Source organism: Amblyomma mixtum, chromosome 8, assembly GCF_055824585.1.
Source record: "Amblyomma mixtum isolate Tamu chromosome 8, ASM5582458v1, whole genome shotgun sequence".
NCBI lineage: Eukaryota > Metazoa > Arthropoda > Arachnida > Ixodida > Ixodidae > Amblyomma > Amblyomma mixtum.
Genome location: NC_143019.1, coordinates 19249089 through 19265818, shown reverse-complemented (window position 1 = coordinate 19265818; position 16730 = coordinate 19249089). Strand labels below are relative to the sequence as shown.

At 46.1% G+C, this 16730-nt stretch overlaps 1 protein-coding gene across 1 annotated transcript; it reads right to left on the bottom strand.

Annotated features, from left to right (window-relative positions):
• Positions 1 to 1533: 1533 nt before the first annotated feature.
• Positions 1534 to 16599, bottom strand: LOC149331566 (uncharacterized). Its single transcript, XM_089557370.1, has 5 exons — positions 16596 to 16599; positions 15304 to 15316; positions 12995 to 13098; positions 12267 to 12539; positions 1534 to 1781 (listed from the first exon to the last, which is right to left on the bottom strand). The coding sequence occupies exons 1-5, from the start codon at positions 16597 to 16599 to the stop codon at positions 1534 to 1536; spliced, it is 642 nt and encodes a 213-aa protein (XP_089413496.1).
• Positions 16600 to 16730: the final 131 nt, after the last annotated feature.

The window sequence follows — 16730 nt, the reverse complement described above, 5'->3', positions numbered from 1 at the left end:
CGTAGTGGAGGGCTCCGGAAATTTCGACCACCTGGAGTTCATTAACGCGCACTGACATCGCACAGCACACAATGGTTTCAACGCACAAGAGTGGAATGATGCTCATTAAGCAGTTTCTCTTTCTCTCCTTGTGTACAAGTCTTGTACGTTTAGTCCATTATTTCGCAGATCTTAGTTCCTTATTGTCGTTGGCTAAATAATAATATAATAATAATTGGTATTTGAGGAAAGGAAATGGCAGAGTATCTGTCATACATATATCGTTGGGACATTTGAACCACGCCGTAAGGGAGTGCAGGAAGGTGGGATTTAAAGAAGAGAGTGAAAGAGGTGCCGTAGTGGAGGTCTCCGGAATAATTTCGATCATCTGGGGGTATTTAACGTGCACTGACATCGCACAGCACACGGGCGCCTTTTGCGTTTCGCCTCAATCGAAGCGCGGCCACTGCGGTCGGGTTCGAAACCGGGTACTCCGGGTGGTAGACAAGCGCCTTGACCACTCAGCCACAGTGGCGGGTGAAAGAAGTAGGGGCTGTCTGGCACACGACTGCGAACGAGATAGCTGTATCGCTTCCTAATCGTCAATTTGTTTGCAACGTCGAGAACGATACCTTTGTACTCTCATGATATAAGTGGGCGGGGGGGGGGGGGGAGTTATCAGGAATGGAAAGGCGCTGTGAATGTCTCAAAGGCTGCAGTTTGTGAATATTTTTTGCGATCTCGGCTTTTTAAAGGGATAAAGACCAAATATGTGAAAAACTGCAGTGTGTTCCTAAGAAGAATCGGTTGGTGGGCGAGTTGCTACATGACTAGATGATACAAAGCGCAAAAGGGCCAGGACGAACGAAGAAACCACACGGAGAAAGCGCCTTGTCCGTGTGGTTTCTTCATTCGTCCTGTCGCTTTTGCGCTTTGTATTGTCTAGTGTGTTCCTGGGAACGCATACTTTACTACCATGCCGTAGGTCTGGCTCTGGATGAAGAAATATTTCCATAAGACGCTAAAGTTCCATATGACGCTAAAGGAAACAGGAACGTGCACCGAGCTCCGTCATGTACGTGTGACATTGAAGCCCTGAACAACCACTCTGGCAGATGCACAAATAACGTGATGCTGTTACCGCGACTGGAAGCGACTAAAATGTGCAACACAGGAACACGCTAACTGAATGACAAGGACAAAAAAAACTGACGCGCCGAGTACAGTGGCTTCACGGAACGTCATAGCGCAGTCGCGTTTTTTCCAGGTTTCTTGGACGTGTGCGCTTGTACTGGATTTCCTTACATTAGTTTATCATCGTACAGTTCCGCATATTGGTATTTTATATGTGACATCAATTCTCTACTGTGGGACACAAGCAGCACAGTTGAAGGCAGCATATCCACTTGTTCACTGCGTGCCTCGTCTTTGTTCGCCCAACTTTCTACAAGGCAGGGGAATTAGAACCCCACTTGAGCATTTATCTCTATAAAGTATGCTAATGAGGTGGTCACAGTAACACGCCCACTCACAGGACGGTTGTCGAGGAAAGGGTTAGGGCGTCACTGGTGGTGCTGGAACGTCTCCTCGGTTTGTACCCGGAACCGGTGGAAGGGTTGTCAGGATTCCTGGCTCGTATGACGTAGTATCTCCACCTACCGGCGGCGTCGGAGCGGTGTCTGATGCTCGGTCTTGAGGTCGAGATTGCGTAGACGGAGAGACTTTTGGGGTGGCCTGTACAGTCCTGTAACGGATCGGCGTAGTCTCGTCGCCGTCCACGTCATTGACGTCCATGATGTCATCTGCGTTACATTTTTAGGCAGTAGAATGTGATTCACAGCAAAAGGCGTAGGACATGGAAGGCGTTGTTTCGGAAAAAGCACGGAATGTTCACGTTCGTGTCCTTTGGTCTTCCTGGCTTTAGCTGCCGCGTTGCCGGAAAAGAAAAGACCACTTCCTCACAGCGTACGTTGCAATTCATGCGAGTTACTTTTTTTGCTTCATTTTTTCGCATAATGAGAGTTTAGCAAGACTCACTATATTAGGCGCACAAACACAACGGTAGATATTAGTTTTGAGCATCCAACTCGGATGCGGTTTCCAGTAAAAATGAGGATTACCTTACATAGCCTGGTGATCGGCTCTTTTTGGAGCCATATGTTTGGAAAATTAATGTGACTCGACCTTCCGTAAAAGAAAAATTCCTTGCGCCATGAAATTCTATGAACAGAAATGCCCATATAAATAAAAAAAAACAATCAAAATCAAGGTATCACGAGGGACGACGAAGCGTAGCTTGTTGGGCCTGTTGGTGCAAGGCCTTGGGGGGAGAATCCTTCACCTCCTTCAAAGCCAGATACTATTCGCACTGCTTAGGCCTCCAGCCTCGGCCGTTTGAATTTCTTCTCTTGTTTATGCGTCCTGTTCTGCTCGTTTCTCATTGCAGTACCATCAGTTGCAGTACCATTGCAGTACCATAAGTGGGCCGTCTCGCGATTGATAGACTTTTGTTGAGAGTACGCAAAAAAAATTGTTTTGATCATGTGGAACAAGTGGAGGCTTGCAGGGCCATACTATTGGCAGCTCTCAAAGGTAGCGCTACAGTGTAATCGCTCGCTTACGTCAACGCCCATGAAACATGCCCTTTTCTTGAACTTCAAAAAAAGGGCAGGTTACTGAAATAAACGGTCTGAATATTGCCGTTTTCATGAATGAACGCTTCCCGTGGCGATGTGACAAAGGAGTCGCAAATGTCATAGCCTACGGCTTCCTGGCAGTCTTAACCGCAATAGCTCTATGCACAGATAGTGGAGTTGCTTGGAGTTGTTAGCTTTATATTTTGAACGGAGCAGCACAGGAACGCTCGAAATACAGAGATAAAGGTGTCAATTTTATACTGGAGAGGATTTGCCTAAAAGGGGCAAAAAAACTTGAAGCGATCGTTGTGTGCCAGTATCAAAGTGTATCAAATTGTATCAAAGTGTATCAAAGTGTGGCAGTATCAAATTATATCCGTTCCTCTAACGTTGTACGCATGTACGCTGCTCATTCGATGTTCGTAGTGAGGTTCCTGAAGTGGTTCTCACCGTCGATCGATAGCAACACGGTGTAGGTAACGAGTCCCGTAAAGCCCAGTAGCAGGAGGCAGAAAAGGACAGCCAAGATCTTCGTTCTGTGGTTGTGGTCATCCCTGCACAATTAGTTCCGAAATATCCTTTCACGTGGTTGCTGCGAAGCTCTATGGAGGGCAACGACGGTTAATGATGCGGAGCGAAAGCATTGAAAGAAAGCTGTAGGTTAGGTGAGGTTAGGTTAGGTGAGGTTAGGTTAGGTTAGGTGAGGTTAGGTTAGGTTAGGTTAGGTGACGCACACAACGATTACCAAAATCACGTCCACTTGTATCACATTTCGTTCAGGTTATTCTAGCCACTGGTGTAAAACCTTTACGTCGTTGGGACAAAGGGCTGACGGCACCTGTGTCGGTCTTTTAACTGCACGCACATCGTGATCCGCGTGGCCTAAAGGTTTAAGATCGCATGGGTACACACTTCGCCTAGGGTGGCGGATACAAGGCCTGCCTAGGGCTAATTTTAGCCTGATGTTGATCAAGCAGTTTCGGTCTACGATCGCGTGCGCATATGCATTGCACATACAGGTTAATTGGCGGAAGTGGATTTCTGCTCCAGGTATCCGCAATCAAAGGCTTTGCTCTCGGGACACACCAAGTCGCTGATTATCCGTCCATGTGCGCCATGTTAACGCGCTTAAACGTTTGCGTAGTGAATCTCACAAACTAGCGAAATGAAAAATTTCGCTCCGCAGCGCCATTTCGTGCACTGCTACGACATCGATAACCTGGCGGGCTGGGAGAGGTAGTGGAAACGGTGCCTGATGAGAACACACTCTCTCACTGTATCTGTGTTTTTAAGCGGTAATGCTTGATGTAGCTAAGCAAGCACTTACCTGGATTCTAGCGCTGGAATGAAAAAAAAAGTAGCGTCAGGTTCCGAATGTCACACAACCAGATGGGAATCATTTCGAAAAATTGCTCAACTAAGTTAAGTGGCCGAGTTTCATACTAAGGATAATACACTGGTGGCGTCTCTAGGAGCCTGAATGGGGTTGCAGCCGTAAAAAATCGCAATGGAATTCACATCTTCCCATGCAGTGCAATGAAGGCATTCTGGTTTGTTGATGTAAAGTGGTGAAGCGACTTCATATGGTTACTTATAAAAATCGCAAAAACGAACGTAAGGCTTGTACTGTTTTTACGGTAAATTAAGATCATTCTACAGTAGCACTTAACGGGTAATTCCCTTGATTTTAAAGCCGAAGAGAAAGGACTAAAACAGCCGTATGAAATATCGTCGAGGGCGCACGTTTCACCCAAAGGGATAATAGACCTTCTACAAGTTTAATGTTTTCACGTGGTAGTATATTCAAAAACACTAACTCTAACGAAGCTGCACCATCCGCTCTAGGAGGAATGCCATCAGTACGATCGAAGCCATTCGGTGGAAAACGAGGAGACGTCGGACAACATACGGGCGGCGATGTCTCATTGTGCTGTTAGTCCTCGCCCAGAGTGCTCCACAAGTTTCAGTGCGCTGGTACGAATGTCCACAACCATCGATTTAGCCGATCTTTCTCTGACGCCTGCTTGGCCTTAAAAACCACGCTTAGACTGTAAACTGAAACGGAAATGAAAATTGAAGTGCGCACCTAATTAGCTGTTGACCTTACCATACTAAACCGTGTGTCATTTTTGATTCGTAGCTTCCGAATCAATTTAAGATCATCAATTATCTTCAATCTCTACAGGAACTATTTTGGCGCCATCTCTAGGCCGGCTTTGTTACTAAGCGCGAATTCAGCTAGCCTGCTGACCTAGATGCCTTCAATAGCGTAGAGCGCCGGGATAGTTGGCTCCTCATACTGTACTATTACGCACACCAACTCGGGACAACGGGAAAAAACGAAGAGTCTGACAAACGTGAGCGGGCATTGTAGTTCACGCATAAAAGAGCCCAAAGAACGACAAATGAATTTAGTAAAGTACTAAATATCAGTTGTGTCCTTCGTCTTCTCTTCGTTGTGTACCGTTTTGATGTGTGCTGTATTGCATAAAGAACACACGAGCTCCCTGTAACTACCCTCTACATTTCGAGGAATCACATTTTCAATGCGCAGTCCACCTTGTGGAGACACTTACCGGACCCCTCTGCGAGGAGCAATCCAGGCGGAAACCCTGGTAGGTCTCCTGGAAGGAAAAGCAGTTACCAAGTGTTAGTACGACTGGGACTCGCGAACAGAGACAGCAGCATTGGGGAATTCATGAAGATGGTCATTCCTGATTGCGTTGTCAAATTGCTGTGACACCTCGGTTTTTAGGTATTGGATGTGTTATTAACATTACGGCTAATGCATCAATGCCATTTAACGCCTTTAACGACAGAGCTAATACAGAGGGTACGGCTCCCTTAGGTAACCTACCCAACAGTTATGTATAGAAGCATATTTAAGCGAGAAACCTTTGTTGAACGCAATCTTTTCATATAATGCAACATTTCCATATAACAATCAATATATCCACCGATCTCCCGATGGCAATCTTGCACTTTTTTTTCTATGGTATCATAGCCCTCGGCAAACGCGTGCCTCATTTGTTTTTTTATGACAGTCTTAACTATCCGATGCGATCTACGGAATCCCTTTAAAAGAGAGATTTGGCTACATATCAGAAAAATGGACCATTACCTTCAATATAACCACACCAGTATCCTAAAAATTTTCAGCTTTCAAAACTTTTTGTGCAACAATGTTGGACATTAAATGGAAATGTTTGAAAATCGGATAACGTAAACCTCTCGGTCGATTCTGCATTAACAATATACTTGCCCATGACGACGCTGTGCTAGAAGCCAGTTGTACGGACAGCGTTCGGAGCAACTCCAGAAGGCTATTACCACCGGCCCCTAGGAGGTAAGCCGAAAAATCAGCGACAGGAAGAACCCTGCACAAATGTGACCGCTGAAAACTACAACTGGTTCAATAATAAAACTGCGGCAGTACATGATTTGGGCAGGCAACCTTGAGAGCAGTTAGGGACGTAGTGAGTCCTCAGGCCTGTTACTGTGCTGCTCTAATTGGAAGCAGTACAAAGAACATGGAACACGACAGTGGCGCAGGAACACAGCGCGTATCGATCTCAAGTGGATCCATACGAAGCATTTATACTTTCCCCCTTTTAACACTATACCTTAGACTGGGGGCATCTCGAGGAAATGCGCTCATCCTGGAAGATTAGGAGGTGCTTTCGTTGTAAGGATAATGCGTAATATGCTACTAAAGCCATCTTGAGCACGCTAGCGCACCTGATTGTTCCAGTTCCAGCCGGTTAGCAAAGTTACGGCTGCACGTTACGTGATCGCCACCGCATTAATCGCACAAATAGAAAGTTGGTTAAGTTGCGGTGACGCACGGGCTGTTGAGAACACACAAACTATTAGCAAATGAAAGAGGTAACGTTTTAAGCCCCGAGCCCGCTACGAATATCATCGTGCTGTTGCTCAGTGTTGAGGCCAGAACTGTCCTGATCCACATGATTTCAGACTTCCTAGCGGACCGCTTTAACATCTTTGTGGCGGTTGCGGAGATCTTTTGAGGCATAACGAAGACTTGTCAGTTTGTTCCAGTGGGTCATTTCGTCTGGCTACACCATCATTAGAACAGGCAGGCAAGGAGGGGGCGTCTTTGTCGCATTCGACCTTTCGAAACGGACAGGAGGCAGGCACCTCCGTAATGCTGTCGAGGTGATGCCTCCTTGATGAAATGCAACAAAGCGCCATATCATAAATTAATCGGGGCCAGAATCCATGGATGCTAGTGAAATGAAAAACCAACGAATTAGTGCTCGCCTGTGATGTGTAGGCACCCGATCATGTCCCGCAGTCTACGGAGCAGTGAGAACGAAGCTTAGCGCATGATTGTTTTATCCCGTGATCTTTGAACGTGCAAACAGAGCTTGAAATGTTGAAGGCGGAAACCTACGCTCCGTTCACCTGTGTTGCTGCTTGGCGAGGCGGCGTGGCGCCGTCGGAGGATCGGTGGATCGAGACCTAAGAATTCTCCCGGAAGAATCTGGCGATGAGGGTGGTTGCGTCAGTAGAAAGGAGGGGATGTTAGAGGCTATCCTGAAGGACGCAAGCAGCATATATGCTGTAGGATCAGCTATACTGACGGAACAAATGGCGCTCGATGGGCGGGATCGCCACGCTTCGTCCAGATTTCGTCTTCTTCTCATGCGTGGGCGGCGGTGCGTGCCTGCGCGCTTCGGATGCGACTGTCTCGAGAGGGGATGACGTCGTTATGAAAAAAAGCAGAAGAGCCGAGAAATTCAGAAAGAAAAGAAATTTAAAAGAAGAAGATAATTTAGGGGAAAGAATAAAATCTTAGTGGTATGTGGCGGCTGAGTGAGCGAGAACAACAATCAATGCACACAATAAATCGATTCCATGGTAGAGGGAGATTGGTGGGACTGTTCTTGATAAGCACGAAGTGAACAATGAAGACGAAAGCCTCTGGGTGGTTGCCGAACACCGTGACGTTTTCCTCTCCCTTGTTCACTTTGTGATTAGAATAAATCAAGGTTGGTTGTGTGGGCCTTCATTCTATGTATGGTTGAAATCGATTTAAGAGAGCTATAGACTTTAGTCTATACATAGTGTATAGACAGCCTATAGACACTAGAAAATTAAGGCTGTTAAAGACTGCAGTCTATAGTGCGCCTATAGTCAAAAGGAAATTATGGCAGTTAATCTTTAGTCTATTGATGGTCTATAGAAGAAATGAAAGTAAGCCGGTTATAGCCTTTAGTCCATAGTCTATATACTGTCTATAATTGAAAGGAAATTAAGAGTGTTTTAGACTTTAGTCCATAGATACGCTATATACTGCCCATAGACAACCGGAAATTAAGTCAGTATAGACTTTGGTCCATATATGGTGTATAGACTTTCTATAAACAAAAGGAAATTAAGGTTTTTATAGACTTTAGCCTAATGATAATCTATGGACTGTCCATAGAGAGGCATTATAAAGCTCTTAAGGACTTTAGTGCATATTTTTTTCAAAGTCAAAGTCAAAGTAAAAGTCATTTTATTCAGGCAGCAGTAATAGGTGCCTAGGAGGCAGACATAAAGGCAAATTAATGCCTGACTCAGTGTCGGCCCCCTTCCCCCTTCCCAAACACATCACTCAACAGCAGGTACAATCAGATCGTTAAACAAAGTTTCGATCAACATAAAAGGAACACATTAATACAGCATAGCATACAGGGCTAAGTCATACTGCGATGAAACAAACAGCCAAAATAAATCGCATGTAGTAATAGGCAGAGAAAATAAACAAGCGGGAACAATAAAACATTCACAACAAAAACCATCTGGTGTCTACTTGGAACCCAGAAAAAAAAGGAAATAGTCAAAATTGTGTGCTCAAAAAAATGTGTTAATGTTTCTTTTAAAGGCTAGAGCTGAAGAACTGTCAGTAATGATATTCATAACCATGGCGTGCTTATTCAAGAAGTCAGGAATCTGATATGTTAACTTTTGTGTTCCGTAGTTTGTACGAATCCTGTCTCTGTTATAAATGGTATGCCGGAGATTGTACATGTGTTCTTTATGAACACATGTACAATCTCCTTTTCCGAGACGGGCGCTCAAACCACTAGGCCACGACTTTGGTCTAAGACCCTTTTCCCAAGCATTTCACCCTAGAAGAGCCGAGCACCAGGCCAGGGGAAATCTTCTACCCATTAAAGAAACCGGTGGGTACCCGGCAGCACTGGGGATCGAACCCAGCACCTCCAGAATGCGAGGCGGATGCTCTACCACAAGGCCACGCTTCGGCCTTGTGGTAGAGTCTGTAGACCATCCACAGACAAAAGGAGATTGAGGTGGTTGTACACTTCATTCCATAGATTGCCTAGACACAAAAGGAAAAGTGTAAAGCATGGCTATAATGTCCGTAGTTCATAAAGGGCTGAGCCTGACTTTCGTGCTCTCAAGTTTTAAGCGTTTCACCGCGCTAGAAATAAGGTTGTATTTGTTTCGTTTTCGCCGGTGTGCTGCTGGTGTACGGTTGGCGAAATTATTAATTTATAATGCAGGAGAGCATACAATAGACGCTTCACGCTGTTTGAAGGAAGTTATTTTCAAGTGTATAGTGTTTCCAAGGACCGTCGTCGATATGTCAGTGAGGCGCCTGTGTTACCATGGAAAAGGGGTAAAAAGCACACTGGAGTTGTGTGGCGGCGCCTGGGCGCAGGACAGAACTGATTGCAGACATCAGTGGGAGTTTTTTTTTCGCCTAGTGGACATTTGGTTTGGTTTATGGGGTTTAACGTCCTAAAGCGACTAAGGCTATGAGAGACGCCGTAGTGGAGGGATCCGGAAATTTTAACCACCTGGCGTTCTTTAACGTGCACTGACATCGCACAGTACACGGGCCTCTAGAATTTCTCCTCCAAAGAAATGGTAGCCGCCGCGGCCGGGATCGAACCCGCGTCTTTTGGGTCAGCAGTCGAGCACCATAACCGCTGAGCCACCGCGGCGGCCCTAGTGGACGTAGCCCAGCTAATATCCTTTTGCACACAAACTGTTTACGATTTATTCTGCAAACAACAACACAATAGTCCATTAGTTACCACTTGCATGCTATGTACGACACTCGTCCGTACAATGAATGAATTTGTGGTTTAAAGCTGAAGCAAACCTTTGGAGTCTGCCAGCAGTCATCCATAACGAGGTGATGAGCATGGCAATGCATTAGTAAGCATAGTCGAAATAATGAAAACAAATCGCAATCTAGACTTCGAGAGGAGGTCGAGTGATTCTGTAATGCGTGGCTTATAGGTCAGTACATTGCTCTGACACTTAAAGGAGAAGAGCGGAGTACTCGCCGGTAGGGCCTTCACATCTTACACAGATTGCGGTGCTAAATATAAAACATAGACATACCATATGTAAACTATGTAATGCGCACGAAGCAGTAATAAGAGTTGCAAGAAGACGTGTAGACACAGCCGCAGAACTCGCGATGCCTCGGAAGCAGTTCTGTATCGATCAGTGCGGGCAGCACTGCCCAATATCGTATGCACACTGTACAGGCGTTATTTGTTGGGGTGTGTGTAGAGGGGGGATGGGTGCTTTCCGATGCCACTGAGCAGGCAGAGCTTGCCGCCCACTGGAGACCCTGGCATATGCTGTCCAACGTCTTTGTCCTTAGCACGCATATCTGCTGAGGAGGTCATGAAGATGGGTGTCGAGTGGCTTTGGATCGTGCAAGGTGATGCGTAGAGACGCCAGGTCGAAGAACTGCGCGGAAATGCGAAATTGTGAGGCGAGGACTAGTGAAAGCAAGCTAGCCTCTTGTTCCTCACCCCATAAGCGTACGTTATGCAGGACTTGAGGAACGGGCTACAATCTAACATTTACATGCGAGGCCACTCTTATGTCGATGGGCAAGTAACGTTGTAATCACGAACGGCAATGCTTATCATAACCACAGTCTACAAAAGCGCCTAAGTGACATTTCTGCGCGTCTAAGCGATTAGTGTCCTTGCATATTTAATAATCTCAAAAATTTCGCTCTTCAGATCTTGCTCTCCATCAGCACATCCTCGTTTTCCTTCGAGCCAATGAATTTCCAATTTTGGGCCTGTTACTTTTGCTGCTTGGTGCTTATGGATTTCCAACGAAATGTGGACTCAGCTGGAGAGGTTAAATCGAGTGCTTCTGCTAAAAAGCACTTAAACGCGGGAACGAGCTATTGGGGACTAATTCGGGGCGTTTTACGCTGGGACAAAGTTGTGCATCGAGCAAGGATCCCCCACTGCCTTTACAGACAGTTTTCAGTCTGCCACCCGTCCAGCTAGTACTATGCAGTAGCTAGGTCGGTGATAACTGGTACAGGTCCGGAACTGAGCCGTAAGCCAAGTAACATCTATTCATTACATATCCAATACGGTGCACTGCGTTTTAGATTTTTTTTTTGTGAGCGGAGGTGGCGCCTGTCGATGACAGTCGGATAGTACCCGAGAGCGAAGTTGCAAACACACTTGAAATGAGGCCCTCCAGGCAATGCCTACGACTATATCAATTTGTCGCGGGTAGACTCCTGTAGTATTGAAGAAGCGTAGCTTGTTGGGCCAGTTCTGCGTCAGCCTCCTGCGTCAGCACCATCGTCTACCTCTCCTGCAAATCCCAGTATTATTCACACTTCATAAAGAACGATCTTCCGCCGCAGGACGCCATTAGTTTGTTTGGTTTCTAGCGATGTCATGTGTACTAATCCTGCTTGTGAACGCATCCTTTCCATTGCTTTTGCACTTACCAGACCCCTATAGCCGCGTCGCAGGTGCTTTCTTTAAATTCACTTAACCGCATCGTCATAAAAATCAGTCCAGCCATTGCTCGAAGGGCCTCACTTGAGGGGTGGCAGCCGATCCGTTCTTGAGTTGTATTCGACTGTAGTCTGTTGAACTATGTTAAAGTAGGCCAATTGGGCTGTGGGTATTGACGCAGAGCATTGTTTAAATGCCTAAACTCAGAGCGTGTCTTTCACTTAGCTGTTCCGGCGTCAGGTGCTAGTCAGTTAAACGTTAGGGCTAACTGTACGAAATAAACTTTGTAATATGATATGCTTGCTACACTCATAACAGTCGCAAGTCGCTTTTGTTTTTCATTCTAAACGCAACTTACTCGTTTTCCCGCAGTATCCGATATTTGAGAACGAAACAGGAGCGTGCACCGATCTCCGTCGCGTACGTGTGCCATTCAGCCATTGAGCATCCACGGTGGCAGATGCACAAATAATGTGACGTTGCTACCACAATTGGGCTCCACTAAAATGTGCAGCATAGGAACTCGATACTGAAGGATAACGAGAAAAACTGGCGTGCCGCGTGCAATAGCTTCACTGAGCGCCATCGCGCAAGCGCGTTTTTTCCACGGTTCTCGGATGTGCGCGCTCGTATTGGTTTTTATTGCATTCGTTTGTCACCATACAGCTTCGTATAATCGTATTTTAAATGCGAGAAGATGCCTCTGCTCTACTGTGGGGCACTAGCCTCACTAGTGAAGGCAGCATATCCACTTGTTCTCTGCGTGCCTCGTTCCATGTTCGCCCAACTTTCTACAAGACACGGACATGAATTACAAGATCACTCGAGGAATTATCTCTACAAAGTATACTAATGAGGTTGCTGTAGTAAAACACTCACTCACTGGATAGATGTAGAGGAAAGGGTTGTGGAGGCACAGGGGGCGCTGGAACGTCTCCTCCGCCTGAGCCCGGAACCGGTGGCAGGGTTGTCAGGGTGCCTGGCTCGTATGACGTAGTATCTCCACCTACTGACAGCGTCGGAGAGTTGTCTATATTTCGGTCGGGACGTTCAGATCGCGTAGGCCTAGCGACTCTCGGGGTGACCTGCACGCTCCTGTAGTGTATCCGCGTAGTCTCGTCGCCGTCCACGTCATTGACATCTATGTAGTCGTCATCTGCGTTGCATTTTAGGCAATAGAATGTGACTCACAAGCACGAGGCGCAAGACTGGCATGGCGTTATTTCGAAAAGGGCGAGGAACGCTTTTTGATGTTCGCGTCCTTGAATCTTCCTAGCTTTAGGTGCCACCCTGCCGGACAGGTAAAAACCACTTCCTCACAGCGTACGTTGCAATTAAAGCGAATTACTTTTTTTGCTTCATTTTAGCACATATGATGAGTTTATCAACACTCACTGTATTAGGCGCCCAAACACAAAGGTAGATACGTAAGGAGCAGCACAGGAACGCTCGAAATACAACGAGAAAGGTGTGAATTCTATACTGGAGTGGGTTTACCTGAAGCGAACTCTGTGTGCCAGGATCAAAGCATACCCGTTTCATTGACGTTGTACACATGTAGGCTGTTCATTCGAAGTTCGTAGTTAGTAAGGTTTCTGAAGTGGCTCTCACCGTCGATCGATAGCATCACGGAGTAGGTAAAGAGTCCCGTAAAGCCCAGTAGCAGGAGGCAGAAAACGATAGCCACGATCTTCGCTCTGTAGTTGTGGTCCTCCCTGCACGATTAGTTCCGAAATTTCCTCTCACGTGGTCGCTGGGAAGTTCTATGGAGGGCAGCGGCGGTGAATAATGCGGAGCGAAAACATTGAAGGGGAAGCTGTAGGCCTCTAATTCGCTTTTGGCGAAACTTAAGCACCGCTGTACGTGTGCCAGTTTCAAGATCTGACCCCCTGTGTCATCAATGTCACCTTTTGTACTCTCTTACGAGCAGATCACTATTTTAAGGCGAAAGCCTTTAATGCCTCATGCTGTCGTTAGCAATCCGTGTCGGCAGCCGTGTCTGCGTCCGCCTCGGCAGCCGTGTCTGCGTCCGTGTCGGCAGCCGTGTCGACAGATGTGTCCGCGTTTTGACGGGTGCCCACCGAGATATGTGAGACAGTTACTGCGTAATTTCCTTTCCTCAAATACAATTTTCAGTTTCTTCATTACGGCCCCTCTTTCTTCTTTCACTGCCACTTCGTCCCTTCCTGTACGGTGCGGTTAAGGTGTCCATCGAGATGACCTAGAATTACAGCGCCATTTCCTTTCCTCAAAAAGCGTTGCGTTCAAAGGGCGAGGCATCGCGCCGAACGGATGGTGGCGTTCCGTGGACTCCCTGGCAGCGCTACAACACGCTGTCGCGTTCCACTCTTAAAGGGCGAAGCTTAAGCGCCATTAATTAGAAGTCAATTAGTGCTGAGGGATCAACCAGTAATTATTCATTAATTATTAATTTGTCATTACTTCGTCATTACTTCGTCATTAATTATGTCTGACGTCATCCAGTAGTGACGTCACCAGTGTCACATAGGCAAAGTGGTGCGGATAACACTTTCGCCTCTACGGACTTAGACAGTCAAAGTGCCCCCTGAATTTTTTACTAATTATCATTATTTCCACCCTAAGAAATCTCTGCCTATCTAACACAAGAAGAAAGTGGAGATCCTGACCATCAGAAAGAAAAAAAGAGTAGGCTAGGATGAGTGGAAGTGCATTATAAAGGAGCTCTCAACGTTCCTTTACCGCATTACTAATAACCTTTGAAATGAAGGTAGTTTTCTAGCCATATTACATTATTTTCATGTAGATAGAGTTTTAAACTTGAGAACAGTCCAGTGATACACTCAAAATATAGCTAAGTAAGAATATATCACGTTGATATCAGCCCGAATAAACGGACTAGCGGGGATCACAGAATTCCCGCTTATGTTGTCCTAGCCGATGCCCATTTAAGACCTTGCGCGGGGCATGCAATTCGGAGGAAAGATAACTAACATTCTCATAAGGCGACAGAGTGGATTCAAAGAGAAAAATAATTGTTGCCGAAGGGGGTGAAAAGTGATGTGGAATGATGAGAGTAGAAAAGCTGATGGGAAAGCTTTGTAATATCATACGGGACAAGTGGATGATAGGCTACTTGGGGAGCACTGCTAAATGTCTTTAGCCTGCAAATAACTCTAATTACGCCCTTCATTGCCCCGAATAAGCGATGTTGAATGCTGCATACACCAATCATTAGCGCATGTCGTCACCATGATCCTACTTCGTCCTGGTAATCGTATTGCCAGCGCGCTTTATGAATTCCAAAATCCCCTCCTTTGCTCAAATCACTGACGCAAAGTCAGGCGACGCACACAACGTTTATTAAAATTACGACCACTTGTACCACATGTCATGCAGGTTTTTCAAGCCCATGGTGCAAGACCTTTATACCGGTGGGTCATAAGGCTGACAACACCTGTGCCACTCTTTACCTGTACCCGTATCGTGGCCTGCGTGTCCATAAAGTTTGAGATCGCACGGGCACACACTTAGCCGAGAGTGCCCGGCAGAAGACCTGCCTAGGGCTAATTCTAGACTGATGTTGATCAAGCAGTTTCGGCCTAAGATAGGGTGTGCATACGCATTGCATATACAGGCTAATGGCGAATGAGGATTTCTGTGCCACGTATCCGCAATCAAAGGCTTCGCTCTCAGAACACACCAAGTCGCTGCTGTATCCGTCCGTGTGCGCCATGTTAACGCGCTTAAACGTTTGCGCAATGACATTAACAATCTGGACAAATAGAATAGGTCTGTATGGCCATTTCATGCGCCGTTACGGTATCGATAGCCCGGCGTGCTGTGAGAGGTATTTGAAACGGTGCCTGATGAGAACGCACACTCTCACTGTATCTTTGGTTTTCCGCGGTAACACTTGAAGTGGCTAAGCAAGCACTTACCTGGGCTCAAAGACTGCAATGAAAAAAAAAGAACAAAAAACTAGAGTGAGGTTCCGGATGTCACATAAGTAGACGCGGCTCATTTCGTAAAATTCCCAAGTAAGATGGCAAAGTTTTATACTCAGGGTAATACCGTGGTGGCGTCTATAGGAGCCTGCATGGGGTTCTAGCCGAAAATGACAACGTAATTCATACCTTTCTATCCAGTGCAATGAACACATTCTGGTTTGATGATCTAAAAACGGTTAAGCAACTTTATATCGTCAGTTATCAAAATCGCAAACAGGAATGTAAGGCTATTGCTGTTTTTACGGTATCTTAAGAAGATTCTACAGTGGGTCTTATTGGATAATTCTCTTTATTTTATGGCTGGACATAAATGACTAAAACAGCCATATTGAGGACATGAGGGGCGCACGTTTCGCCCAAAGGGATAATAGAACCTGTCATAGTTAGTTGTTTTCACGTGGCAGCATATTCAAAGATATTAACTCTAGCCAAGCTCCATCATCCGCTCCAGGAGGAATGCCATCAATTTAAGATCATCAATTATCTTGTCTCTACAGCAACTATTTTGGCGCCATCTCTAGGCCGGCTTTGTTACTAAGCGCGAATTTGACCTAGACGTCTTCATAGCGTTGAGCGCAGAGATAGTTGGCTGCTAATTCTGTAATATCACGCACACCAATAAGGGACTGCGACAAAAAACGCACAGACTGAAAAACGTGAGTGGGCGCGGAAATACAGGTATAAAGGAGCCCAAAGAACGAGAAATGAATTTCATAGATTACTCAATGGCAGAGGTGTTCCTCCACTCTTTGTGTCCCGTCTTGATGGGCACAGTAATGCATAACGAATGCAGGTGGCCCCTGTAACCATTTTCTACATTTCAAGGTTTCTCATTTTCATTGCCCAATCCACCGTGTCGCGATACTTACCAGACCTCTCTGGGAGGAAATACCCAGGCTGATACTCTGATGCGTCTGCTAGAACCAAACGGAGTCGCCAAGTGTTAGTGCAACTGGGACTCGTCCGTAAGGACAGAAAAACTGGGGCATTCAGAAAGATGGTACCTTCCTGATTGCGTTGGCAAAATTGTTTTCACGCCTCAATTTTTAGTTATTCAATGCGTTATTTAATTTACAGGTTATGAATCAATGGCATAGCCGCTAATCCAGCATTTAACGACTGAACTCACGCAGAAGGCAAGCCTTGCCTAGGCAAAATGAAAATGTTTGAAAATAGTGCAATGAAAACAATCATCTTCGATTTTGCATTAACAATATACTTGCCCATGATGACGTTCCGCTAGCAGCCAGTTGTAGGGGCGGTGACGCGTTCACGAGACGTCGCTGTCGGAGCACAGCCAGGTGGCTATTACCACCGGCCCCACAGGGACAAGCCGAAAAATCAGCGCCAGCAACAAC